General features: G+C 38.2%; 1 protein-coding gene across 4 annotated transcripts in view; it reads left to right on the top strand.

The window, feature by feature from the left end:
- Positions 1–27,334, top strand: part of pdlim7 (PDZ and LIM domain 7) — a 143,571-nt gene that overhangs the window by 111,117 nt on the left and 5,120 nt on the right. For all 4 annotated transcript variants that reach the window (XM_060837144.1, XM_060837141.1, XM_060837143.1 and 1 more), the window contains 4 exons: positions 1,892–1,971; positions 12,076–12,319; positions 18,963–19,143; positions 20,139–20,259. In XM_060837144.1, coding sequence (XP_060693127.1) covers positions 1,892–1,971; positions 12,076–12,319; positions 18,963–19,143; positions 20,139–20,259 — 626 coding nt within the window. The remainder of the gene's footprint in view (positions 1–1,891; positions 1,972–12,075; positions 12,320–18,962; positions 19,144–20,138; positions 20,260–27,334) is intronic.

Genomic DNA, 27,334 nt, shown 5'->3' with positions numbered 1-27,334 from the left:
TTAACAGCGTTCAAGGTAATTAACAGTTTCATTAATTAATGTACACTCTGTGACAGGATAATGATTTGAGTAATTCTAAAATCAGATTTGTGAGAATTACAACAATACTGCATCTGACATATCTGCAGAGAATAGTTCATCACTTACTGTACAATCGCTTTTAACACTTGGCATAGCTTAATTAAGCTCACAGGAAATTTTTAGTGTAAATTAACATTGGCAAAGTCTATGTACAAACAGGTGTAAATTTTCTGTTACATAAAATTCTACCTCATTAATGTCAGGAAATGGAACTGAATTATCTTGAACCTAGAAGACAGATGGTACTTCGATGCTTCATTGGCAAGAGAACATAAGGGAACACAAATGTAGTGCTATGTCTGCTACATTGCTAAATGAAGAAAATGCTTACTATCCAAATATACATTTATTTGATCATGCACTGTACTATGTATGTAATTGTTTGCAGTTCTGTTGATAATATTCTATCCATTTTCACATGTTCTGGATAATTTACATTGCTCCTTTGGGGGGAGAAAAGGAAATGTGGAGATTGAAAAAGGAATGGTTGTGCAATTTAATACTAAAAAGGTGCATGATGTCATTGATCTGGTTTTACTGTAAGCTTTAACTATTGTTTGCGGCTGAAACATTTTAGTTTTTTTTTCTTCTGTTCATTCCCCAGAAACATGGGATAAGTATACCTTCCGCTGTGTACTTGCATATAAAATAGTTACAGATGTGTTTTTGGTTTGTGCTAAGTTAGCTCATTTTAGCCAGATTGGAAGGAGAGGTGCCATTATTTACTTCAGTTGCCTGAGATTATTGATGAAAATAATTGATGTGGATTTAGTTTTTGTGATGCCTAGTTACCACTAGATCACAGCTGGCAATTAGCAACACCGGAATGAAATACATTCTAAAGGTGATGAGGAAACAAGCTAAGCCAAACAAAATCATAATGTGTTTGTGTGATTCCCTATGAATTGTTAGTTTTATTACGTGAGGTTTTCTGTCTGAGGATTTAATTATTGGTCCTTTATTACTGTTTTCTCATGCTGCTTTAGAATCATCTCCCTGGTTTGCTTTCATTAAGTTCTAAATTCTGTTTCAGCTTTTTTGTTTTAATCTGGCTCTTGTAATGAACTTTCTTTCCTGTTATTGGTGTAATTTGAAGTATTATAGATATATAAGAAATTTGCATTTTTAAATTTTTTCATACATACTTTTTGTTGTCTAGGCTGCATTTTAAACACATTTGTTTCCATTGTTCTTCCTTTTTTGCTACTTTGCACATTCTTTTGTGCGTGTTCCTGCTCCATTTTATAGCTTTGTGTCTAGTGCTTTTGTTTTATTTTCTGTCAATATTTTACAGGGTACCATTCGTGCTTTCATTTTCTTCAGTTTCCTAACCTTTTGTGCTTTCTCAACTCTGCTTCTTTGCAATTGCTATAACTTTTTAAAATTTTTATATGTACTCTATTCATGCATTTTACTTTTTTTTTCCCAGGGAGCATAATTGAAATATTACCAGAAAATTGCCATAATCTTGCTAAGTAAAGGAAACTTCCATTTATCTAGAAGTGCAGTCTTTGTTAAGATTATATAACTTTGTTTTACCACAGTAAATCACAGTTTTACTGATGCACGTTCATCTCCGTTGATATTGTTACATAAGTTCTCTACACACTGCTTCTACATGTAGAGATTCTATATTTCTATGCTCCTCTTCACCTCTGAGGAAACTTACTGTCACTTCAATATGGTGGTTGTTTTATCTTGGAACTGAAGTTGGTATGAACTTAATTGGTGTATTTATTTTCTTGAGCCAAAATAATTATGGATCTCAGAATTGAGAAATAAGCATTTTATTTTATTCTTGCCATTTTAGCCCTGAGACAGGTGCTGCAGGGAGATCATTTGACCTGGCTTCTGCCCTTGAGCCCAGCTCTAAGTCTTATGAAGATTCAGGTAATCCTTGCCTTTTGAGCTTTTACATTGTCTATTCATTCGCTGGCTATTGCAATAATTCCCAAGGAAATCCTATAACATTTCTCAAATTGATAATGAAATCAGAATACATTGCATCTTGTTTGTTTTATGTTGAAAATGCTCATCACTATAAAATATTAAGAGCAAACTAAATTTTATTTAATTAGTAATTTAAGTGGGCATATGCTAATCTATTGCACTAGTTTCTGTTTCAAAATCAAATTGGTCACAATTAAGCTTACACATGAATGGAAACATCCTAATGATTTGGGAACATTTCTGACAATATTCAGTCTGGTAGCTTCAATTGAGAATTAAACAGTTAATATTTCAAGTTGTTGATCTTTCATTGGAACAAGGAAAAGATAGAGGAAGGAATGGTGCAGTGGGAGTGACGGGATATGGGGGAACTGAGGTAAAGGGGCATGGGAGGAAAGAAGAGAACCACGGAGATGGACGGGTAATAGTATATGAGATTTTAGGATGTAAAATGATGATATAAGCAGTTGAAATTATGTTTGTGCTACAGGACAGAGTGGGAGCTGACTCACTGAGTTTTGTTTCCGTTTTATCAGCTTTAAGATTTGCAGTGGATGAGAAAAACACAAAACCAAAAAAAGGTCAAGAAGAGTTGAAATGACAGTGGTATAATCATATGAAGTATTTTGTCAAAAAATGTGAGGTTGACAATAAAACTCTGAAATTGTTGAATTTGGTCAATGAAGTACCTTATTAATTATACATGAGGTGATCTTTCTCAAACTTGCATTGAGGTTCAGTGGAAAAGTGTTGAAGAGCAAGCTCAGACTGGGAAAGTTGTTTTATTTAAACTGTGGAAGCACTCTTACTGAACATGTAGCTTCCTATTGCAAAATTTTACAGTTTTGTACATCTTTAAGTCCAATCATTTTTCAGAATGATTCTGTCTTGGCTGTTGTCAGATCTAAAAAAAATCTAAACACTTGGAAATAAATACAGCTAACAAAATCCTGAATACAGTCCTAGTGTTTCAAAGAATTGAATAAATTTGATTTATTTTGAATTTGGATTATATTAGATTTCAAGATTATGTTTAATGATTTAGAATCGTATTTCAAATGTTTTATTGTATTTGGCAAACACAAATGAGGAATTACAATGGGTGTATAATGAAATATGAAGGTTTCATTATAAAAAATCTATAGCAATGTTAGCTAATGCTTAATAAAGTTAAGGGTAGCAGAAGTATACAAAACAGCTGTTTTGTATTGGTAGATTGAATTTATTTCCAATGGACTAAGTTTTGAATTTTTGATTTTCTCATTTCCTTACATGGAACAATTCTTGTTTCTTTTTTCAAAGTTCATCAATGTATTTGTTAAGGGATGGGCTTACTCCATTTGTCCATTTGTCTTTTTGTTTCTGTTTCAAGAAATTTCACTCCTTACATTTTTAGGAATGTTTGACTTGGCCCAGGTAAGTAAGAAAATAGAATAGAAACTGGGATCATTTTTATTGGCTATTCTTATTTTGGATTTCCAAGAGATAAATTCTCAAGAGAAGGCTTAATTGTCAGTTGTAAAGCCAAATAGATTTTGATTTAAATACTTAAGTTATTAGCAGCAATCCTATGTTTTTCACTTGCAAAATGTATTAGCTCACTGAATATTAAGGGTAAATAATACATAGCTGTGCTGATAAAGCTAGGAGTATATTTACTTTCATTCAATTTTCTTATTATGTATTTATTTGTCAGTTTGAGGGGTTGTTCAGTTTAGATTCTTTTGAAGCAAGATTTCAATAACTTCTGCCACCTGGTTTGTGGGTAGGAGCCTATAAGATTCCTCCATTGGCCTTCTCGCTAACTTCCTTCCTGATGCCAACTTGCTCTCCATTTTACATTGGTGGACAAGGCACCTGGTGCCCCTTCATTTCACTTGAGGTTGTCCAGTGCCCAGTTACTTAAGGCCTATTTCCAATCCAGCCTCAATTCTGAGGTTAGCAGGATGGGTACAGTGGCTGATCAGCAGATTTGCTCGGGAATATAGTGGACAACAGAAGCAGACCACCAGGTTTCACTGCATGGACTGCTGTTGGGCAGGAAGGTGGCTGCTTCCTCTAGGGAGTCCCAAGTGCTTATTGGGACTGGGCATCTCAAGATTGTATCTCACCCATCCCGTTGGTTCAGGCCTCAGTTCTCCTCCACTGACCAAGATCTTCCTAGATGGCCTGATCATAATCAATACTTGGGAGTTGGGCCGAAAGGAGGTATGCTTCCCCTAATGGTGTATTTTGTTTATCAGATGCCCACGTTAAAATGAATGCTCCATTCCATCATGGGCTTTCCTCCAAGATTTCCACCCCCCCTCCCCACCCTCCCGCACACCTGGGCCACACCTCTCCTCACTGTTGAGAGACTCTCTGCAGTTGTGCGAATCTGGAGACTTTTTGTAATTCCAGTACTGCCCTATGCTGGTGCTGCTGATACTATAGAATTGTCATATACCCCACCATATGAGAAGTTCTTCACTTCATTTTCAGTCAGCCGACTTGCTGATTTGAATGTTGAATCCTTTAGAAGGTGAGCAAAGCTAATTGTATTTACCTAAGTAGACAGATCAATAGGAGCATGCAATCAAACACATTGATAAACAAATCGTAAAGTATGATCAGATTTGAATTGAGCATCTTAGCTCTTTCCTCAACAACTTAATCTTTATGAAATCAGTTTGAACTTTATGGCCCACCCATATTGGTGTTTGAAGGCAGAGGTGATTTTGTACAATAGAATGGGTGTCCTGCCTAATGTTTCCCCATCATTCCTGACTTCTTTGAATTCCAGGGCCCAGCATTGTTCTTTGTGTACTGCCTGTAGATCCAGCACATCCATCACAGTCTGGCACTGGAGATTAGATGTGGATATTGACTGGCAGCTTTCTAGGTGGAGCTCACTCCCAGATTGGGGCTAACATCCTATTCTGACTCTTAAGGTTCCTCACTGCATAATATTGCTGTGAGGAAGCCAGGTTCCTGATCAGCACAATGATGGCAGACTTTTCTGTCAGGGTTGGGTGAAGGGTGTAGTCCATGTAATACCAAGCCTATTATGTCAAGTCAAAAGGGAATATTAAATTTGATAGTGAAGCTGATTCATAACTTTTGCTATAAAAAGATAACTTAAAATTTAGCAATATTTGCATTTTTAAAAAAAAATCATAAGGTAAGCTTAAACTTCTTCATACGAAATTCTACAGTCCTGAGCTTGATTCAGAGAAATTGTGCTTTGGACTAACAATTAGTCGATTAAAATACTGCTCACTGCAGCTTAGCTACTGGATTCTCCTGTTTCTTCCAATGAATGAAAAATACCACATGGACGAATAAGTAGAGGCTAAATGTAAATGTAATTTGCATGTGGTGGATATAAACCAATAATCCAAAGTTTACAGTGGGATAGAAATAGAATAAATCACTAATATGTTTTTAGTCTTGGGCGGTTTTCAAGTTGCAATAATTCCTTTTGAAACATAAGCTTGGTAAGGATACCTTAGAGCTCTCCCTTTATGAGAAGGATGTTCGTCTTAACGGGAGCATTTCTCAAACATCTCAGTCACCACAGTAATTGATTTAAAGTATCCTTGCTCTTAATATTTTAAAAAGAAACAGTCTTGTCATTCAGCAATACGTGATTCTCTTTCCAGCAGAAATGTTGGTATCTGGTGAACATAGAGACATAAGTAGGCTATTTAACCCTTTGAAGCTGTTCTGCGATTCAGTGGAAATGTTGATGATCTGTCCCTTATCTCTATCCACCTGCTTTGTCTCCATTTCTGTTAATGTCATGAGATAGCAAATATTTATTGATGTCAGTTTTAAAGTTACTAATTAAGCTTTGAGTGAGAGTTCCACATTTTCAACATCCTTATGATTTCCCATTTCTCCTTTGAGGTGATTGGCTCCAAACTTAAAGTTGTCTCCTTTTCTGTGATTTGTACCTTTGAATGATAGTTTTTTTTTATTTCCATTCACCCTATCAATTCTTTTCAAAACTCTAAAATGAAAACACAAACAAATCACTCTTTAACTTGCATTTCCCATGGAATACAACCCTAGTGTATGAAATTTAACTCCTGGAGTCGTGTTAGCATTCTGGTACATCCATTACATCCAGAATTGTATGTGGTACTTGATATATGGTCTCAACAAGGTCTTGTATAGTTATAGCATTACCTCCTGCCCTGCCACCTCTAAATATAAAAAAACTAACATTCAATTAGCTTCTGTTCATACTTCTACCTCTAAATTTCATTTTAATTAAAACTGCACGTAGCCTCCTCAATATTTGGAGGATTCCACTGTCCCTTTTTACCATTTGGGAAAAAACCTTGGATATATCCTTACAAAAATAAAATTATCTGGATGTTGCAAAATGTTTGAAATATAGCAAGAACATATTATGTTCAAAGCTATATATAAAGCATAATACTGTACATGCTCTAAATCTGAAATAAAATCATAAAATGGTGAAAATACTCAATAGGTATGGCAGCATGTATGGAGACAGAAATAGAGTTAACAATTCAAGTTCATGTTTGCCAATAAATACAAAGAGAAGTATATTTATTGGCAAACATGAACTTGAATTGTTAACTCTGTTTCTGTCTCCATAGATGCTACCATACCTATTGAGTATTTTCACCATTTTATGCTTTTATTTCAGATTTAGAGCATGTATGATATTATGCTTTATGTTTAGCTTCGATCAGGTAATTTAAATAACTTCATATGGGTAGTGAATATGAGAGGTTCCGGTGAAGATTCTTGCAGGTCTGTACAGACTTCTACCCTTTCTTATTCTTCAGTTCTAACCATAAAGTTGGCACTTGTTTCCTTTCATATGCATTTCTTACTAATGTTGTAATAGTTTTTATTAACCTAATGCTCTTTTGCTTACTCCTTTCTGTTGAAGTTATAGCTTTGACCGTATACCTTCCAACTGCATCCATGTCCTGGCCACCATGTCACATCTTTATTGTTTCTTTGAGGCTCTAATTTATTCAGTTCTTGTACTGTGTGCTTTAGTATATCAATTTGTATTTGGCAAGTTACTCAATTCTATTCCTTTTCCCTAATATTGCTTTAAAACCATTTAACTTAACTTTATTTTTTGTTTGTCACTTTTGCTGTTGTTTGGTTTTTTTCATGTTCCTTGCACTTGGTCTAACTGTAAATCCTAAGTTGCTGATTGTGACCTGAACACTGCTTTTCGACTCTATTAAACACTGTGACATAAATTTCAACTCTTCTTTCCCATTCATCTCCATAAGCCATGTGCAAGCTCTCCTCATCTGTTTGTTCCTAAATTCCATTTTGTGTGGTTGAAGTAAGAAAATATTAATCTTCATTATTACCCTTATTTTAGTTTAGCATCAACCTCTTGGTCCTCCCTCAGCAGGACCTCTTCACTTTGCTTCTTTATATCATGAGCTCTATCATAAATCATGACACTTTGATTCTACCTCCCCACCATCCAACCACTTAGCGTTCTAAATGCATTAAAGTATGTATGATTCCTGACAATCTTTGGAATTTCTAACTGTGGTTGCAGCAAATGCTAATTATTCACTGATTATTGAATGGTCAAGTGACACTTTTACTTTGAACTCCCCTCTTTCAACATGGTGTCTAGGCCAGCATCGCAGTTGTCACCCCTGTTGCATTTCTCATTACCCTCACAGGTATCAAATAAACTTTACTTGTCAGATAGGATACATGTCAGTGCGACTTTCCTATCTACCCAATTTGGTTCCCCCACCCTACTTAATGGTAGCTATACTTTCCCCTTCTAGCAGTTATAGTTTCAACTAAAATGTGATGAAGACCTACAGTGTCTCAAGCAGAGACATTTCCTTCACATGGGGCAATCTTGCTGTCAACAGAAGTCCACATGTTGATTTGCTCTGTTGATTTGCTTGTGCCACCTCTTAGTTCTTATTCATTTATTACTAGTGATTTAACTTTAGAAAATGTGCTATTTAGAGCTAAATGATGTTTACAATGTGAATTTGTCTGAATTTTATTACAAATAAGATTGGATGAATGCACTCTTTCAGGTCCCACTATTCCATTGTCCCAATATGAACATAATATTTTCATTCATGGGGCATTGCAAGAATAATTATATAAATGTATATTTTAATTATAAGTTGAATGAGCAAGAATAATTAATTAAATCTAAATTAACTAAGTAAAGGGTATGAAGAGTGATGGGGTTCAAATTCCTTAAAAAAAAGGTGCGTATAAATAATAAGTAGGAATTAATGGGATACAAAATCAAAGGAAATTTTAAAAATACAATGACCAATTAATTTGAAATTGCTGTGAAGGCACTTCCATTGTTAATACTTTTTAGTTCCCAGACTGAAGGATTGAGCAAATTATTCTGTTTGAAGTACTGAGGAAATACCTTCCCCTTTCTTAAAATGAAGGCCACTGAAAGCAGATTGTGGAACACATTTTTCTTTCAAACCTGTTGTGATTGTAATGAGGTCAGCTAGAGAATGAGTTCTATGATTAAGGCTGCTAATCTGATCCAATTAGGGAGCCATGGCTGACTGTTATAACCAAGCATGTGGTTTGCTCCTGAGCCTGGCCAAACTGGCCATGAATAGGTCCAGGCAGTGGGCTGTGGAGAGGATCGTTAGGGCTGACTGCCTGCTCCTCTTCCGCGGTTACGTTAAAGCCCAGGTGTCTCTGGAGAAGGAGCACGCAGTGATCACCAACACCCTGTAGTTGTTCAGGGAGAGGTGGGAACTGCAGGGAGTGGATTGCATTATTTCCCCCTCCAATTCTATTTTGATTTAATCCCTGCCCTCCCCTTCACTGTTTGATCACACAGCATTGCCCTTTGATGTGAAGGGCACTGCTTGTCACTGGCCACTTGGGGTTTCCTTTCTTCCTGGTGATGGAGACTGAATAAAGATTTGTGCACCTGGAGTCTTTCACTGTGTCTCACACTTGCGCACACACAACATGGGTGCAGGGGAAAAAATAAGCACTGCCATAGTTAGGCAGTAGTGTGTGTGTAAAAATAGGGGGAAAAAAAAGCCAGGCATGTCCCTCCCCTTCACTGTTTGATCACGCAGCATTGCCCTTTGATGTGAAGGGCACTGCTTGCCACTGGCCACTTGGGTGTTTTCATTTCCTGGTGGTGGAAATTGAATAAAGATTTGTGCACCTTGTGTCTTTCACTGTGTCTCACACCTGCACACACACAACATGGGTGTGGGGGGGGGGGGTGCGGGGAGGAATAAGCACTACTGCTGTTAGGTGGTAGTGTGGGAGGAAAAAAGAAAAAAAAATTAAAACAAAAAACAGGCATGTCAGAGGTTCTGTTCACTCAGAGATGGCTCCAAAGGAAGTTGGATCAGTATCAATGTCTTTGCACGTGTAAATAAAGGGTGACTTGATGATGAGTCACTGGCCTCTATGGAGTTGTTTCACTTACTGTTGGCACTTTCTGAATATACTGTTTCTGAGAAGAACACAGTAACAATGTATGTGTTCCTATGTTTGCAAGGTCACCAGACTGAAAGCCTTCTGGAACACTTGATATCTTATCCTTTTATTCTCTGAAAAGTAATAAGTATTTGGCTGAATTTTCTTCAAGTTAATCTTGGCAAGGAAAGATCCTTTAATGTTCATTTAGCTGGTTTGTGTGACTGCGTGAAACTGTTAAATTATTTAGAAGGATAAATATTTATACTTTCATACTTCAAGTTGTTAATCAGCTTTGGAATTTTGAACAATTTCTGTTTTTATAATTAATAAACAACAAAATGATTGATTTAAGAAACCAAGTTGATTGTGATCTTTTTTACTTCTAAAACTAATAGATGAAATATAATAATTGGCCATAACAAGGGGAGGTGGTGGTTTAATGGTAACGTCACTGCAAGTATATCATTCCAGCCCACACCACAGAATAATTGGCCATAACAAGGGGAGGTGGTGGTTTAATGGTAACGTCACTGCAAGTATATCATTCCAGCCCACACCACAGAACTTCTGGTTTGAATGTCGTAAAGGCAGAAAATAAAAGCTGGGATAAAAAATTGGCTAAATGGTGACCGTGTAATCATGTCAATTGTTGTAAAAACCCAGCTGGTTTACTAATAACCTTTAGGGAGGGAAGTGTGCCATTCTTATCTGGTTTGATCTGTCAGTGATTCTAGACACACAGGAATGTTGCTGACTGTTAACTGTCCTCAGAACAATAAATGATCCAAGCCTTATTGTCTCATGTGGAGACAATTCCACAGGTTTTATCTGATCTTAAAGTCCAGCTGTATGCAAAATTCATAAACAACATTTAAATTTGAAGCCAGTGACAACTCAATGTTTATTCTCACAAGTCATGTTACACTCGATTGAACAATTTAACTGTCCAAATGGGACAGCTTTTGCACTTTGCATTAGGAAACAATGATTTGGTTGGAAAAAAGAAATCTGTTGTCATTTTATGATTATTGGACTGAATTTTAAGGTTTTTTTTCCTGCTGCTCCACGTACTTATTGGAAACTCATTTACTGACAGTTTATTAGCATATGCAGTTATACAATTACCCCTTCGTACTTCCCATGTTTGATGTGTATAGCAGCTAGCCTTTTTAAGCAGCTCACTCATCCATGCTTTTGCAAGTATTCTTCTTAGAATTCCAGAAATACAATTAAAACTGTCAAATCCTTGCTCCACTAATTAATATCTGGTCAGGGTCTCACTTACAATCGATTGCTAAATGTTCCTGGTTTGAATTTTTGATAAAGTGAGAAAATTAAGGCTGTTTTAGGTTAATGCTCTGGCATTTTTGCTATGTTCGTTTTGTTGCTATCTTGCTGTAACATGTCTATGGATTCAAGCCCCAGTGCAAAGATGGTTGAGCTATTTCAGTGCAGCGCTGAGACTATAATGTGCTGCTGGAGATCTTATCTTCTGGAGAAATGTTAAATTGAAGTTCTGCCTGCTTTCTAAGGGGGACATAAATCACTCCATAGTACTACTTTGAAGTAAATTTATTCCCAGTGTTATGGGCAATCTTTATTTCTCAATCAATATCAGAAAAATACTTCGCCTAAGATGACATTGCTGTCTATGACAGCTTGGTGTGTACAAGTTGGCAGCTGCACTTCACAAATTTCAATAGTGGCTACACTTCAAAGGTGCCTTTGTTGGCTGTAAAGCTATTTTGGAACATTCAGAGGTTGTGAAAGATGCTTTGTAGATGCAAGTCTTTCTTAATATTACTTGGCTGTAACTGACCATTGCATTTCCACTTCTCCAGACTTCCTTCACTTCCCAGTGTTGCAGGGACAAAGCTATCCAAGCCTGATCTCTTTCACTAGTGTTTGTGAAATTAAGTTAATTAATTCCTTCGTACAGGAATCAGACATTCTCTTAAAAGCACACAATTGACAATTCAGTTTCAAATTGGATTTGACATGTCTTATTTTGACAGAGACTTTTTTTAATGAAGATTCATTGCCCACAAAAATTCTCTGTGTCCTTATCTTGAACAGGAGAAATGCTGGTGCTTTGTTTTCGTTTAATTACTTTAGTCATAGCAATGATGTCATTCTGGAGACCTCTTCAGAGACCTTGTTGACAAGAGTGAGGATGCAGTACCTGAGCAGCTTTGATGTCAAGTCTGGGTTTGACTTATTGAAAGTAGCAGATTAACCATTGTTTAAACTTTCAAGTTCTTTAATTACAGTGAATTAAAGGAATTATGGGCTTTGGCTACTATGAAAAAGGAGACCTCTTGTAAAGGATTTAAGAGTCATTGCACTTGGTGCTGTCCTGAAGTCAAGATTGCAACAGTATTTGTTGTCAGTCTCAGAAATAAAAAATAAATGATAAATAATTTTTATGAAATATATTATACTGATGAAGTAATTGTAGTTTAGACACGATATAGCAATGAAAATGAACAAATATATTTGAACACAACGTTCCCACAGCTATAATGCAATCCCTTTAAAACGGTTCAGATGAAACCTGCAAGCAAAATAGCATTGATTCATGAAGTTATTACTTTCATTTTCCAGAGAAAAATGTCCCACGTGCACCTGCACATTCTTCTAGTCCGAGTTGCAGACCTCCTTGGGTGGTTGACACTTCCTTTGCAGAGAAGTATGCACCAGACAAAACTACCACCATAATGACGAAATTCACTCAACCGGCTCAGCCAACCCCTCAACAAAATCGAAACTCTATTGTCCAGGCAGCACAGCAGGCACCTGATGGGACTAACAGAACTCCAGTGTGTGCCCACTGTAACAAGGTTATCAAGTGAGTAAGGAATGCACATGAGTTATTGTTCATGATTGTTACATGGAATTGGCTCATGTAAAAGATCATAATGAATAGAAACTTTCAATAAATATATGTTCCTAATTATAAGTTGTAACAGGTCAGTTATCATACTTCGCTAGATAACTGAACGAGTTTGCAATGGTAGGTAAGTACTGAAAATATATTTTTTTGTTGCTGTTGTATTTTTCTTATAATATGTTTTAATTTTTATCCGTTCCCTATTTCATTTCAGCTTTGCCCTTTTTTACTCTTCATTTTTCATTGGAGCTTCATTACTGCTTCTCTCTTTTTCTCTCTCTCAATTTTCGCCGTTAGCATCTTTTCCCATTCTCCTTTCATGCTAAGATTGAAAGGAGAGAAAAAAAATTTCTTCCATAGTTTCCATGAAATCTTCCAATATGTTCTATTAATAAAAGGCAAAATGATTCTGCTTGCTTTATCAAAATGCACTGTATGTAGATCAGAAATAAGATTATATTGATATTTTAATTGAATTTAATGAAAAAAATGTGCTGGTAAACATTTGAGTTCTGTTTTTTTAATGAAAATAATAGATTCATCCAGTCCAGTACTCGGATGTGCTTCTTTGGCCAAAGTAGAGAGGAGGTTTGTCTTATCTCTTCAATGGCATTCCCTAAATTAGAATATAAGTACAGGAAAAGTTTGTCAGACAACTTAGCCTGTACCACCTCATAGGGATTGGAAATTTTATGAGGCTGCAGCTGAGGAATGAGAGGAAAGTTATGTTGTTAACAAATGGTGATGAATTATGGAATCACAGCAGATATGGGAAACCTACAAAAGCAATACTTATTTCTTCCATTAACTGTGTTACTTGCATTTTATGTTAGTGATATTCAAGTTAAAAAAGACTTAATCTTTCTCTGAAGAGAGCCAGTTTATTTTTCACAATTTTTTCCTACCTTCTTTCAAAATTGAAAGTGTTTCCAGTTGGTTTTTTTTGTTAAAATACTTTTTCTCTTAAATTTGACATGTTTTAGACACTTCACAATAGGAAAATGCCAGCTCTACTGAGGAAATGGTTTAATCGATGGACAAAAAAAAATGATTCCAATGTTCCATAGCCACTGTGCAGAAAAAGGCTTACTTACATAATAAAGTAAATCTTCACTGGTTCATTATCATCAAAATAATCTAAGTAGATGAAATGTTGTTCAGACAAATGGTTAAGCAATGATTTGAATTTGAAATTTGCATTCCTGTTTGCAATTCCTGCTTAATCTGTTTAAACACCTTCATACCTATCATCCCAGAGATACCTTGATATTCATATTTTGACCTCTTGAACAACCCTGATTTTAATTGCTCCATCACTGGCAGTTATGCTTTCAGCTGCCTGGATCCTAAACTCAGGAATTTTCTGACCTAAACCTCTCATGTTCTCAACCCTCACTTTCCTCATTTAAGGCATTCATTAATGCCTACCTCTCTGACCATGCTTTTGGTCATCTGTTTGGTATTTGCTTATGTAATTTGCTGTCATATTCCATTACGTAAAGGTCATACTTACTGTTACAAACATAGGATTCTATTTTATTGTTTGTATAAAACATGTGACTGATTTCACAGGGATGACATTTTCTTTTGAAGAACAATTATACACACACAATTTTTAGAATCCTAAAAAACTGCACCATTAATTGCTGCATAATGGTTTTAATGTGTTTATTAACTGATGTTTCCCTAACTTTTTAATATTGTTTCTTCTGTAGTTTTATACTATTGTGATCAATGTGTTTTGCTTTATTATCACTGACCTCCATGTCTCTGATCTGAATTACCATAAATTATTGGAACAAACCAAAGGGTAAGAATGGCTGGCAGGCAGGCATGATGAGTACTTGAGCCAAGCTTTCCTGAGCTTTTTTGGGATCTGCTGAATATAGTATGACAAAAAAATGTTAAAGGAATTTATAACCTTGCAAAGCACAACAGCTGTGTAGCACTGAAGCTTTAAAAATAGTCACAGTGCATGCAGGAAAATTTCAGTTTCATTGGTACAGTTCGACGAGACCGTGTGATTTAATATGTAACATCATTGTATGAAATGTTCAACAATTTTAGTACTTTTATGAAATTAATTCAAGTTTTAAAACTCTTAAAATTTGTATTGATCAGTGGTTGCAAAATAGCACTCACGTTTATTACATTCATCCCTTGTAAATGTAATTGCAGTGAATGTGTATCATAACAGCATAATCGTCTCACCCACTTGGTCGGCTAACCTTACCATAATTCAATCAATATTTTGTAATATCATGTTTCAAACTGTGGTAAGGACTGTAAGTTTCAAGGTTAAGATGCTATGGTAGAAACTCAGTAAATAAATCAAGATCACAAGAAAGTGATTCAAATTTGGCTGCGAGAAGAATAATAAATGACGGGCGGCAAAAGCTTTAAAAAAAAATCAATGTATTGAAATGCTGGTTATCCAAAATAAAAGCAGAAAATTAAAATAAATCAATAATGTTACAAGAAATCCAACTTTGCAGTTTTTGAATTAGCATACAATTTGGTCATGCTGGAGTTAAGCAGTCTCTGCTTCATTTAATAACTGCTTTTTTAGTCAATACTGATCCAAATGCTCTCCACAGTGCTGAGGTTTCATCGCAATCAACTGGCAAAAATTGTTCAAACTACTTAATCTGTTCCTGTTAGTATTCAGGCCACAGTCTTGGCTTAATTTTCTCCAGTTAAACATTGGAAATATTGAAACCAGAATGTTCAGCTCCTGCCACAATCTCTGTATCTTCGCTTCTAATACCAGCCATCTCAATGGTCATCGTCTCAGGTGGAGCCAGACCACTTATAATCTTGACATCTTACTGGACCTATGCCTTGTCCATCACAAAGACAAGCTATTTCTATCACTGTGACATTGCAAGTTTTTATGAAACCTTCATCTGTTCATTTGTCGCCTCCAGGTGTGACTATTTGAATGCTCTCCCAATCCTTCAGCATTCTCAAAACATGTATTCTCATCCAAGCACTCATGAATCCTATCCTGCATCAAATTTCAACATTCCTGTACTGCTGAGCTGTTTTATAAATATTGCTTCCTTCATCTCTAAGTCCTCCCCATCAGTTTTTGATCTCTTTGATTTGTGATTTGTACATGCCCCACACACTGCCCACTGACACCCGTTGCATCACCTTTTCTTTCTTACCAGTGGTAGCTGCACCTTCTGCCAAATCCTTCCACCTGTCTACTTTCCATCCCTCTTATGATCGCCTGTTTGTCTAGATTTTAGGCACTAATATATTCTCCTTTGTCTTAAGAAATAAAAATATAAAGAAGAGAGGCCAAAGTGAATGTAGGGAGATTGATAGCTAAGGTGAGAGGTCATGGGATGTGATGCAATTTGGTTATTTAGATCCAGAACTCGTAGAAAGCAGAGGGTGATGGTTGAGGGGTGTTTTGTGACTGGAAGTCTATGTCTAGTGGGGTTCTGCAGGGATTTGTGTTGGGCCTTTGCTGTTTGTGATTTAGATTTTAACGCAGAAGCATTGACTAGTACATTCGCAGATGATACTGAGCTAGGTGGTAAATATTGAGGAGGATATCCTTCAATTACAGTAGGATATAAGCAGGTTTATCAGTGGCAAATGGAATTCAAGCCAGATAATTGTGAGGTGATGCACTTGGGACAGGACAGGACAGGACAGACAAAGCAAGGGAATACATGATGAGCGGTAGGACACTGGGAAGCATCAAGGATTAGAGTGACCTTGGTGTGCATTTATGCCAATCCCTTAAGGTAGCAGAATTGGTAGATAAAGTGGTTAAGAAGGTATATGGGATACTTGCTTTTATTAGCTGAAGCAAAGCATTTAAGAGCAGGGAGGTGATATTGGAACTGTATAAAACATTGGGTAGGCTACAACCAGAGTGTTGTGTGCATTTCTAGAAACATGATAGGAGGGATGTGATAGCACTGGAGAGGAACTAGAGGAGATTTACCAAGACTGGGCTGGAGAGTTTTAATTGAGAAGAGAGATTGGAAAGTTTGGGGTTGTTTTCACTGGAGCTAGATAGACTGAGGGAGGACTTAATTGAGATGTAGAAAATTTTGAGGGATGTAGACAGAGTAGATGGGAAGAAGCTTTTCCCCTGGGTGGAGGGATCAGTAGAGGTCTTTTAGATTTATGGTAGGGGGAAGGAGGTTTAGTGGGGTTGTTAGGGAAAATGTTTTCATCCAGAGAATAGTGGGAATCTGAAACTCATTGCCTTTCAGGATGGTGGAGACAGAAACTCTCACAACATTTAAGAAGTAATTAGATGTGCATTTATAATTCTAAGGCATACAAGGCTATTAGCCAAGTGTTGGAAAATTGGACTAGAATAATTAAGTGATAGAGTCTGCATTAGTCAAAAACAATGACTAAAGGGCCTTTGTGTGGTGTCGACCTTTATGACTTTAAAATAAGATTGGGGAATAAAAGGGAGCCAGGAATAAATGTTTTGCATCACTCTTCATAGTAGAGGACAATTCTAGCATTCAGAAATACTAGATAGTCAAGGGTCGGAGGGCACTAAATCTATCACTAAAGAAAATATACTCTGGGAAACTAATGAGCCTTCAGACTGAATGGACCTGATGGGTTGTATCCACAGATTTTGGAAGAATTAGGTACAGAGATAGCAGTCACATTAGTAGCAATCTTTCAAGAATCCTTTGGTTCTGAAAAAGTTTCAGAGGATTAGAAAGCTTTCAATGTGACAGTTATTCGCATGGAAAGGAAGACAAAACAGGTGGTCGAGGCTACTTAGCTTAGTATTTATCGTTAGGAACGTGCTAGAGTCTAAGATGTAATAGAAGATCAAATTGTGCTTGACAAATTTATTATAGTTCTTTGAGGAGGTAATGAGCAGGATAGATATAGGGAAACCAATGTAATATATTTGAATCTCCAAAAGGCATTTGATATGGTACCACACATTAGGCTACTTAACAAGAGCCCATGGTGTTGGTGGTAGTCTATTAACAGGATAGAAGACTGGCTAACTAAGAGTGTAGGGAGACGGTCGGCATTTTCAGAACAGTATCCTGTAACTAGTAGAGTGTCACAGGAATCATGATGGAAGTGAATGTATTATTTCCATGTATGCAGCTAACACAAAACACAAGTTAGCTGATGTAATGAGTCTACAGAGTGATATGGACTAATTAGGTGAGTGGGCAAAAACAAGACAAATAGAATATCATGTAGGAAAATGTGAAATTGTATACTTTGGCAGGACGAATAGAAGGCTCTAAATATTGTCTAAATGGGAAAGAATTCATAAAGCTGTTTCACATAGGGATTGGCAGATCTTTGTGCATAAATTACAAGAAACTAACATCCAAGTTCAGCACATAATAGGGAAAGCAAATGGAATGTTGGCCTTTGTTTGAAAAGGAATAACACATAAACATGAAGTTTAAACTATACAAGTCTCTGGTCAGACCACACCTGGAATCTGTAGAAGTTTTGATCCCTTTGTCTAAGGAAAGATTTACTAGCATTGGTGGTAGTCCAGAGAACATTCATGAAGTTGATTCTGGGATTTTCTTATGGGGAGAATTTGAGTAGTTTGGGCTTGTATTCTTTGGAATTTAGAAGCATGAGAGGAGACCTTTATTGAAACACAAGATTATTAAGTAGCTTGACAATTTACATGCGGAAAAGCTATTTTGCCTTTGTGGAAGAGTCGAGGACTAGAGGACAGAAATTCAGAGCAAAGGTTCCTCCATTTAGATAGAGAAGAGGAAAAATATTTTTCTATAAATCATAATATAGCAGTAAATCAGTGGAATTCTTTACTGGAGAGGCAGTTGGGTCATTAAGTATGTTCAAGGCTGAAGCTAGACAGATTTTTAAACAGTAAGAGGATGAAGAGCTATGAGGTAAAGGGAGGAAAGTGAACTTGAGGATTATAAGATCAGTTATGATCTCATTGAATGGGGTAAATTGTTCCTATATCTTATGGTCTAATCCCTGTTTGTCCATTTACGACTCTCTGAAGGATCTTGGGGAATAATTTTGTATTAAACAAACTGTATAAGTACAAGCTGTTATCTTGATTTCTAAAAGTATCATTGAATTGATGAAATTTTCCTTTCTCTACATGGATTTGGGAATAGAGGGTTAGCCTCCACCTCCATACTCACCACCTGAGGAGGGTACATACTCTTCGCATTGACATTCCTCATCTATTTGACATTTTAATTTTTAAAGTTATCCAGATAAATGATAACATGTTGGATTTTAAATAAGTAAAGGAGGAAATATTTGTTGTGTCTTGGGATTTAGTCTTATGAAAGTAGGTATAACTGCAACACTGAAATGGACTTAGCTATGTTAACATGAAAAGCCAAGGGACAAATGTGTGACTTACAAAATTATCTTCAGTAGTACAACTATGCAAATGTATACAAATGGCTTAATAATAGGTTTATATGAACAAAGCTACTTAATGTCTGAAGCAAAAGATCTGTTTTGTAAAAGTCATATATTTGCACTATAATGAAGAAATATTATTGTCATTAAACTTCATTAGTTAGGAAAATTAAGATGAACTTAGTCTTATGTTTGGCTTTGCTTTTTCTTTATTTAGAGGTCGTTATCTTGTAGCTTTGGGCCGTTCTTGGCACCCTGAAGAGTTTACTTGCAATCAATGCAAAATGACCTTGACTGAGGGAGGATTCTTTGAGGAAAAGGGCTCTGTGTTCTGTGGAAAATGTTATGAAAATAAGCATGCCCCCAATTGTGCCAAGTGCAAACAGAAGATTGTAGGTGTAAGTAATATTATATGCTTGTAATTTTAAATGCAGAACTGGTTTGTATAAAGAAAGCCAACTTGTAAATCAAAAGAGAGCCTCTTAAAATATGCAGGAGGAGCTCTTCCTTACATTTGTGGAAATCTAAACAGATCAACCATGAATCAGTCTATTATCATGTTTGTTCATTTTCTTGTTAGAATGTTGAAACACAGTGCAGAATGTAAGTGTACATTTGCCTGGCAATTATCAGTCTTAAAAGAATAACAATGAATGTTGTAATTAATGTTGAACTATAGGTTTGAAGTGTCATTGATTTTTATCTGTTGCAGTAAATGTTATCTTGTCAGCAATGTAAATGCTGCAATTGAAGGTCTTTCTAATCTGGTGAATTCCCTAAAACATCTGAGACATTGATCCTTTACTAATTGGTGTGCCTTGTATATGGTTTTAAAAAGCCCTATGTGGAAAACTGAGGAATCTCGACCAATTTTAATTAGGAAGATAGAAGCAAGAAGGTTTTCTGTGGAAAAACATGTCTTTGGGCAAATGTGTATAGGGAGTGAGGAACTGTAGTTTTGTTATGCACAGCTTAATCTATCTCAGGGGAACTTAATGTCTAAAATGAAAGAGAAGGCTTCGTTCATCAGCCTTCACCTTTTCAGCATGAAAATGCCAAAATGTAACTATTAGCTATGATACGAATTCCCACGATGATCTAATAGTAGTATTCACAGTTTATTCATTCGCAGGATGAGAATCATCAGCGAAAAAGGCAATACTTAAACTTGGCTTACCCTAAAACATCCCAAATTTCTGCAAGAGACACATGGGTAATGGATTTTGGGCTACATAGCTAGATTTTGTTGCAGCCATTTCTAAACACATATATTTAGTACATTACTTGAAATCAACTTAATGGGTAGGTCAGCTGAAAAAGAAAAATAAATAGATTTTCACACTGTCTAGATTTGAATTTTCTCTTTTATTGAAATTGCATTTTCTGCTAATAGGAAATTATGCATGCTTTGAAGCAGACATGGCATGTTAAGTGCTTTAACTGCACTGCATGTAAAAACCCCATCCGCAACAAAGCCTTTTACATGGAGGAAGGCCAACCCTACTGTGAGAGAGGTAAGGAAAAGAAATTTTAGAATACTTCAGTAGGCCAATGCTTCCATCTGGGTTAAAATTTTACACAAAAGTCAAGTTAATGTTTTAGTACATTTATTTACACACCACTTTGTGCTAATTAATGTATGCAAACACGTTTACATATTTGTAAAGTTAAAATATCAGGGTTTCATACAGTAGTAAACTGTGTAGAAATGATAGTTATAGAGGTTGACAACCCAGGAAAAGACCTTCCAGCACATGTTGGTGGAGGGTGAAAACAAGCACCTAATTATTCTAATCCCTTTTTCCAGTACAAGGCCCTTTGCTCTGAATGCCTTGGCATTACATGTGGACATCCAAATTCTTAAGTATTAAGAGTGCTGCTGACTCTTACAGACAATGAGTTCCAGATTCCCACCACCGTCTTAGAGTCATAGAAATGTCCAGCAGGGAAATAGACCCTTCAGTCCAACTCGTCCATGCCAGCCAGATATCCTAAATAAATCTAGTCCCAAAGTTTGTGAGAAGATTTGTAGTTCGGGTGCTCGTTATTGTGGTTCTGTTCGCTGAGCTGGGAATTTGTGTTGCAGACGTTTCATTCCTCATCTAGGTGACATCCTCAGTGCTTGGGAGCCTCCTGTGAAGCGCTTCTGTGATGTTTCCTGCAGTGGACAGCTGGAACTGACAACCGGAAGCGGCAGAGACAAACCACTATAAATGCTGGAGGAAACATCACAGAAGCGCTTCACAGGAGGCTCCCAAGCACTGAGGATGTCACCTAGACAGGAGACGAAACGTCTGCAACACCAATTCCCAGCTCGGCGAACAGAACCACAACAAATCTAGTCCCACTTTCCAGCATTCAGCCATATCCCTTTCAACCATTCCTAATCATGTAACCATCCAGGTGCTTTGTAATATTGCAATTATACCAGCCTCCATCACTCCTCTGGCAGTTCATTCTATACATGTGCCCCTCTCTGTGAACACATTGCCCCTTAGGTCCTTTGTAAAACTTTTCCCTCTCACTTTAAACCCGTGCCCTCTAGTTTTGGACTCCCCTATCCTGGGGAAAAGACCTTGCTATTCACCTTATCCATGCCTTTCCTGATTTTATAAACTTCAAAAAGGTCACCCGTCAGCCTTCGGTGCTTTAGGGGAAAATAGCAAGCCTATTCAGTGTCTCCCTATAGCTCAAATACTCCAACCCTGACAACATCCTTGTCAATCTTTACCGAACCATTTCTGATTTTATTTTCTTCACGCATGCCCTCCTGCACCTTTAGCTTAAATCTATGTCCCTAGTCATTGATCCGTCCTCCAAGGAGAAAGGTTGCTTCTTTCTATTCTGTCTATGCCTTTCAATTTTATACAGCTTCACCTTGTTCACCCCACTCTCTACAATCTCCTCTCCAATGAAAACAAGCCCAGTTTATCCAATGTCTCATCAGAACTAAAACTCTCCAGCTAAGGCAACATCCTGGTAAATTTCCTCTGTGTCCTGTCCAGTGCTATCACATCATTCTGATAATGTGGGTTCCAGCTTCATTTTCTCAATTCCAGCATAACTTCCCTGCTCTTAAGCTCTGCCTCAGCTAATACGGGCATTTCTAAATTAATGATTCCATATGCCTTCGTAACTACTTTATCTGCCTGTCCTGCTACCTAAAGAGATTGGTGGACATGCACACCAAGGTCCCTCTAATCCTTGGTAATTCACAGGTTCCTACTGCTCATCGTGCATTCCCTTGCCTCAATTATTTTGCCCAAGTGCAACATCTTGCACTTATTTGGATTGAATTTGATTTACCGCTAAGGTCACTCCTCAACTTCCCACACTCCTTATAACTCAAACCCTTCAGTCCTGACAACATCCTGGTAAATCATCAACTTAAAACAAAACACAGCTCCATCTAAACAGACAGGAAAATCACTTTTTTTCCCTGATTACTTGGACACAGGTCAAACAACCCAATGACTAACACACCAATGTTCAACCATATGGGTCGTGGAGTACCTTGCCTCCAACAATCTCACTCCGTTAAGCCCCACCAAATGCACTGACAACACACTGCTACCTGCTCTGTTCAGTATCTCTGTGGCTTAAGATTAAGAGAATTGTGTTTTCTTTTAAAACTATAAACAGACATTTTAATTGAGACTGGGGCAAACATTTTGAATTTATCAATGCAAACTATTGAAAGGTCCCGCACGGTCTTTAAGTAAATTGGTGCTGTGATGAAATACATAAAATAAATGAGATGCTTCAATTCAATTTTATTCGTAAACATTTTGCCTTTTGAAGCTCCGAGAATTACTTGTATATGATGCCATATTGACCTGTCTCATAGCATTTCACTCAAGATATTTATATTTGAAAGATAGTAACTATGGGTATGTCAGCAGGGCCCACTTGTGCAGATTTTGAATTTAAACAAACCAGCAGTTACAGATTTCCGATGAGGATTTCCAATGTGTGTGTGCTGGAATTGGATTATTACCATAAGGCCATGGATGTGGGAACAAAAGTAGACTATTCAGCCCATTGAACCTGCTCTGATAATCCTCAACTCCACTTGCCTATTCTTGCCCTTAATCTTTGATTCCCTTACTGCTTAAAAACCTGTCTATCTCAGCCTTGGATATACATAATGATCCAGTCTTGACAGCCCTCTGCAGTAAAGAATTCTGCAAATTCACCAGCCTCTGAGAGAAGAAATTCCTTGTCCTCTATCCTAAATGGGTAATCCCTTATTCTGAGATAAGGTGCTCTGGTCCTGGACTCTTGCACAAGGGGGAACAACCTTTCTGCATTTAAGTCCCCTCAAAATGTTTCAGTAACGCCACACTTTATTCTTCTAAACTCCAATGAATACAAGCCCAATCTACTTACAAGACAGCCTGTCCATACCTGGTATCAGCCAAGTGAACCTTAGCAAGTTTTGAGAAGTGAACCTTCTCTGGACTGCCTCTGATTTCAATATATCCTTCCTAAAACTGTTCATAGTATTCCAGTTGTTGTCTGACTAATGCCTTGTACTGTTTTAGCAAAACCTCTTGAATTATCTAGGCAATGGGGAGAAGGTGAAGTAAAGGCACTAGGTATTCAAAGAGCCAGTGCAGACACAACAGGCCAAATAGTCTTCTGTAGCCCGTCTGTGATTGTGTGATACCTGTGCCTGAAGCTTGAACTGTTTTCTATAAGTGCATCTTTGCAATAATCTTGTGGAACGATAAAAGCCTTCCTGAAGTCCAAGTAGACTACACAAAATGCATTGCCCTCATCTACACACCTGGTCACCTTTTCAGTCAGACATGAGCTTCCTTCAATAAAACCATGCTGACTACTCTTGATTAATCTTTGCCTCCCCAAGTGCAGATTGATCCTGTACCTCAGAGTTGCTTCCAATAATTTCCACACCACTTAAGTTGGACTGACTAGCTCATAGTTTCCTATTCTTTTTGTCTTGAATAACAAAACCACATTGGCTGTCCTCCAATCTTGTGTCGCATCTCCTCTGGCCAGAGAGGAATTGAAAATTATTTCCAGCGCCCCTGCTAATTCCTCCATTGCCTCACTCAACGACCTGGAATACATTTCATCAGGCCCTGGAGATTTATCTGCATTTAAGCTTGCCAAACCACTCAGAGCAACCTTTCTGTCTATGCTAACTTGTTTAATTATATCATCCACACAAGAACCCATGAGCAGTGACATGCAATTACAATTACACTGTCTCAAGCAAGTACATAGAACATAGAACAGCACAGTACAGCACAGGCTCCTCAGCCCTTGAATGTTGTGCTGATGTTTTATTCTACTCTAAGGTGAAACTAACCTACATTACCTTCATTTTACTATCATCCATGTGTCGCTTAAATGTCTCTAATGTATCTGACTCTACTACGATTGCTGGCAGTGCATTCCACTCTCTCTGCAAAGAACCGGCCTCTGACATCTCCCCTAAACCTTCCTCCAATTATCATAAAATTATGCCCCCTCATGATAGCCATTCTGCCCTGGGGATAAGGTTTCTGGCTATTCACTCTATCTATGCCTCTCATCATCTTGTACATCTCTATCAAGTCACTTCTCATCCTTCTTTGCTCCAATTACAAAAGTCCAAGCTCCTTCAAACTTCCTTCCTAAGACCTGCGTTTCAGTCCAGACAGCATTCTGATAAATCTCCTCCTCCACCCTCTCTAGAGCTTTCGCATTCTTCCTATAATGAGGTGACCAAAACTGAACACAATACAGGGAAACCTCGATTATCTAAATGTGATGGGCAGGCACTATTTCGTTCGTATAATCGATTATTTGGTTAATTGATTAAATGCCTTTCCTCTAGGGCTCAGAGTGTTTAAAGTCTGCTCCTCGTTCAGTAGATTGCAGCAGCACACAGTGGCAAGGTCCCGCCCCAACCCTCAACCCCTCCCCCAAATCCATCGAACACCGCCTCCCCGGACCCAACACCACCCCCCCGCCCCCCCCCCCCCCCCCCACGCCTCGCTGCCCCATCCAACATTACCTCCTGCCCCAATCCCGTCCAACACTACGCTCCGACCCCATGCAACTTCTCCCCACCCCCAATACTGCCCCAGACCCCAACCCCGTCCAATACTACCCCTCGCCCTCTGCCCAAACCCTGTCCAACACCGTCCCCTGCCCACCCCTTCTCTGGGGCAGCCGGACTGTACACTAACAAGACTGCTGCTGCTGCTGTTGCATTTGTGGGGTGAGTCTCCAAAAAGCATGTATATACACACACACACGCACACACAACTTTTTACTGCAACTTTTTGACAGATTCCACCTTTGCCCCAATGTTGGAGAGATTATCTGGGGAATTGGGGGGGGGGCAGTGGTTAGGGTACATGCCTGTGTAGAACTCCAGGGAAAGTATGGAGAGAGAGAGAGGGCGGGAGGTCAGTCATTTGGAGACGGTGCCTGTTTATTCACTGTAAACAAAACACGCGATCACTGTCGGAAAGACGTCTTTGATGTAATGTTTCCATCTCCTTCAAATAATCCGATTTTTGGATAATTGAGGTTCCTCTATATTCCAAGTGTGGTCTAACCAGGGCTTTACAGAGCTGCAGCATAACCTCGCGGCTTTTAAACTCCATCCCCCAGCTAATGAAAGCTAATAAACCATATAACTTAGTCATAGAGAGGTGCAACACGAAATTGACCCTTCGGTCCAACTCATCCATGTTGATTAGTTATCCCAACCCAATCTAGTCCCATCTGCCAGTACCTGGCCCATATACCTCCAAACCCTTCCTATTCATATACCCATCCAGATGCCTTTTAAACGTTGCAATTGTACCAGCCTCCACCACTTCCTCTGGCAGCTCATTCCATACACGTACCATCCTCTCCATGTAAACATTACCTCTTTGGTCTCTTTTACACCTTCCCCCTCTCACCCTAAACCGATGCCCTCTAGTTCTAGATTCCCCCACTCAGGGAATCTATTTACCCTATCCATGCCTCTCATGATTTTATAAACCTCTATAAGGTCACCCCTCAGCCTCCAATGATCCAGGGAAAAAAGCCCCAGCCTATTCAACCTCTTCCTATAGCTTAAATCCTCCAACCCTGGCAACATCCTTGTAAATCTTTTCTGAACCCTTTCAAGTTTCACAACATCTTTCCGATAGGAAGGTGACCAGAATTGCACGCAATATTCCAACAGTGGCCTAATAAATGTCCTGTACAGCCGCAATATAACCTCCCAACTCCTGTCCTCAATTCCCTGACCAATAAAGGAAAGCATACCAAAAGCCACCTTCACTATCCTATCTACCTGTAACTCCACTTTCAAAAAGCTATGAACCTGTCCTCCAAGATCTCTTTGTTCAGCAACACTCTCTCAGACCTTACAAGTGTATAAGTCCTGCTAAGATTTGCTTTCCCAAAATGCAGCACCTCACATTTATCTGAATTAAACTCCATCTGCCGCTTCTCAGCCCATTGGCCTATCTGATCAATAATTTGCCCACCACAGACATAAGTCTGACTGGTCTGTAATTCCCAGGGTTATCCTTACTCCCTTTCTTGAATAAGGGAATAACATTTGCCACCTTCCAATCATCTGGCACTACTCCAGTGGACAGTGAGAGCACAGCAATCTCTTCCCTCGCTTCCCATAGTAACATTGGGTATATCCCATTTGGCCCAGGGGACGTAGAATCCTCATGTTTTCCAAAATTTCCAGCACACCCTCCTTCTTAACATCACCTGTTCAAGTCTATTAGCCTGTTTCACACTGTCCTCATAACCGACAAAGTCCCTCTCACCCACTATTCGGCTCTTGTTCATGTATCTATCAAAATACACCTTAAACTTTGCTGACATGCCTGCAGGCACCCACCAGATCTCTGTGGAATGACTTTCCCCACATTTCTCCCCTAATCTTTTCCACTCTCACCTTGAACCTTTGCCCTCTTGTAGTTGACCTTTTAACCCTGGGAAAAAGCCTTTGGCTATCCACCCGATCTGTGCCTCTCATAATCTTGTGGACCTCTATCAGGTCGCTCCTCTGCCTCCATCTATCCAGTGAAAACAATCTGAGTTTATCTAACCTCTCATCTTCACTAAACCCCTCTAGACCAGGCAATGTGTTAGTAAACCTTTCCTGCACCCTCTCCAAAGCATCCACATCCTTCTGGTAGTCTGGGGACAAGAGCTGCACACAATATTCCAAATGTGGCTTAACTAAAGTTTAGAGAGTGGTAACATAACTTGCCAACCTTTATATCTGATACCCTGGTTGATGAAGGCAAATGTGGTACATGCCTTCTTGACCACCTTATCCACCTGTGTTGCCACTTTCAAGGATCTGTGAACGTGTGCACCCAGACCCCTCTATGTTAATGTTCCTAAGGGTTCTGCCACTTATTGTACAAGTCATACCTGAATTTGATCTTCCAAAATGCATCACCTCTCATTTGTCTGGATTAAACTCCATCTGCCATTTCTTTACCCAAAGCTGCAATCTATCTATATCCCCCTGTATCCTTGACAATCCTCACTATCTGCAACCCAGCCAATTTTGGTATCATATGCAAACTTGCTAATTATACCACC

This window comes from Hemiscyllium ocellatum, chromosome 16 (assembly GCF_020745735.1).
Source record: "Hemiscyllium ocellatum isolate sHemOce1 chromosome 16, sHemOce1.pat.X.cur, whole genome shotgun sequence".
NCBI classification, from domain to species: domain Eukaryota; kingdom Metazoa; phylum Chordata; class Chondrichthyes; order Orectolobiformes; family Hemiscylliidae; genus Hemiscyllium; species Hemiscyllium ocellatum.
Note: the sequence above shows the minus strand (reverse complement) of the source record. Positions and strands in the feature narration are given on the sequence as shown.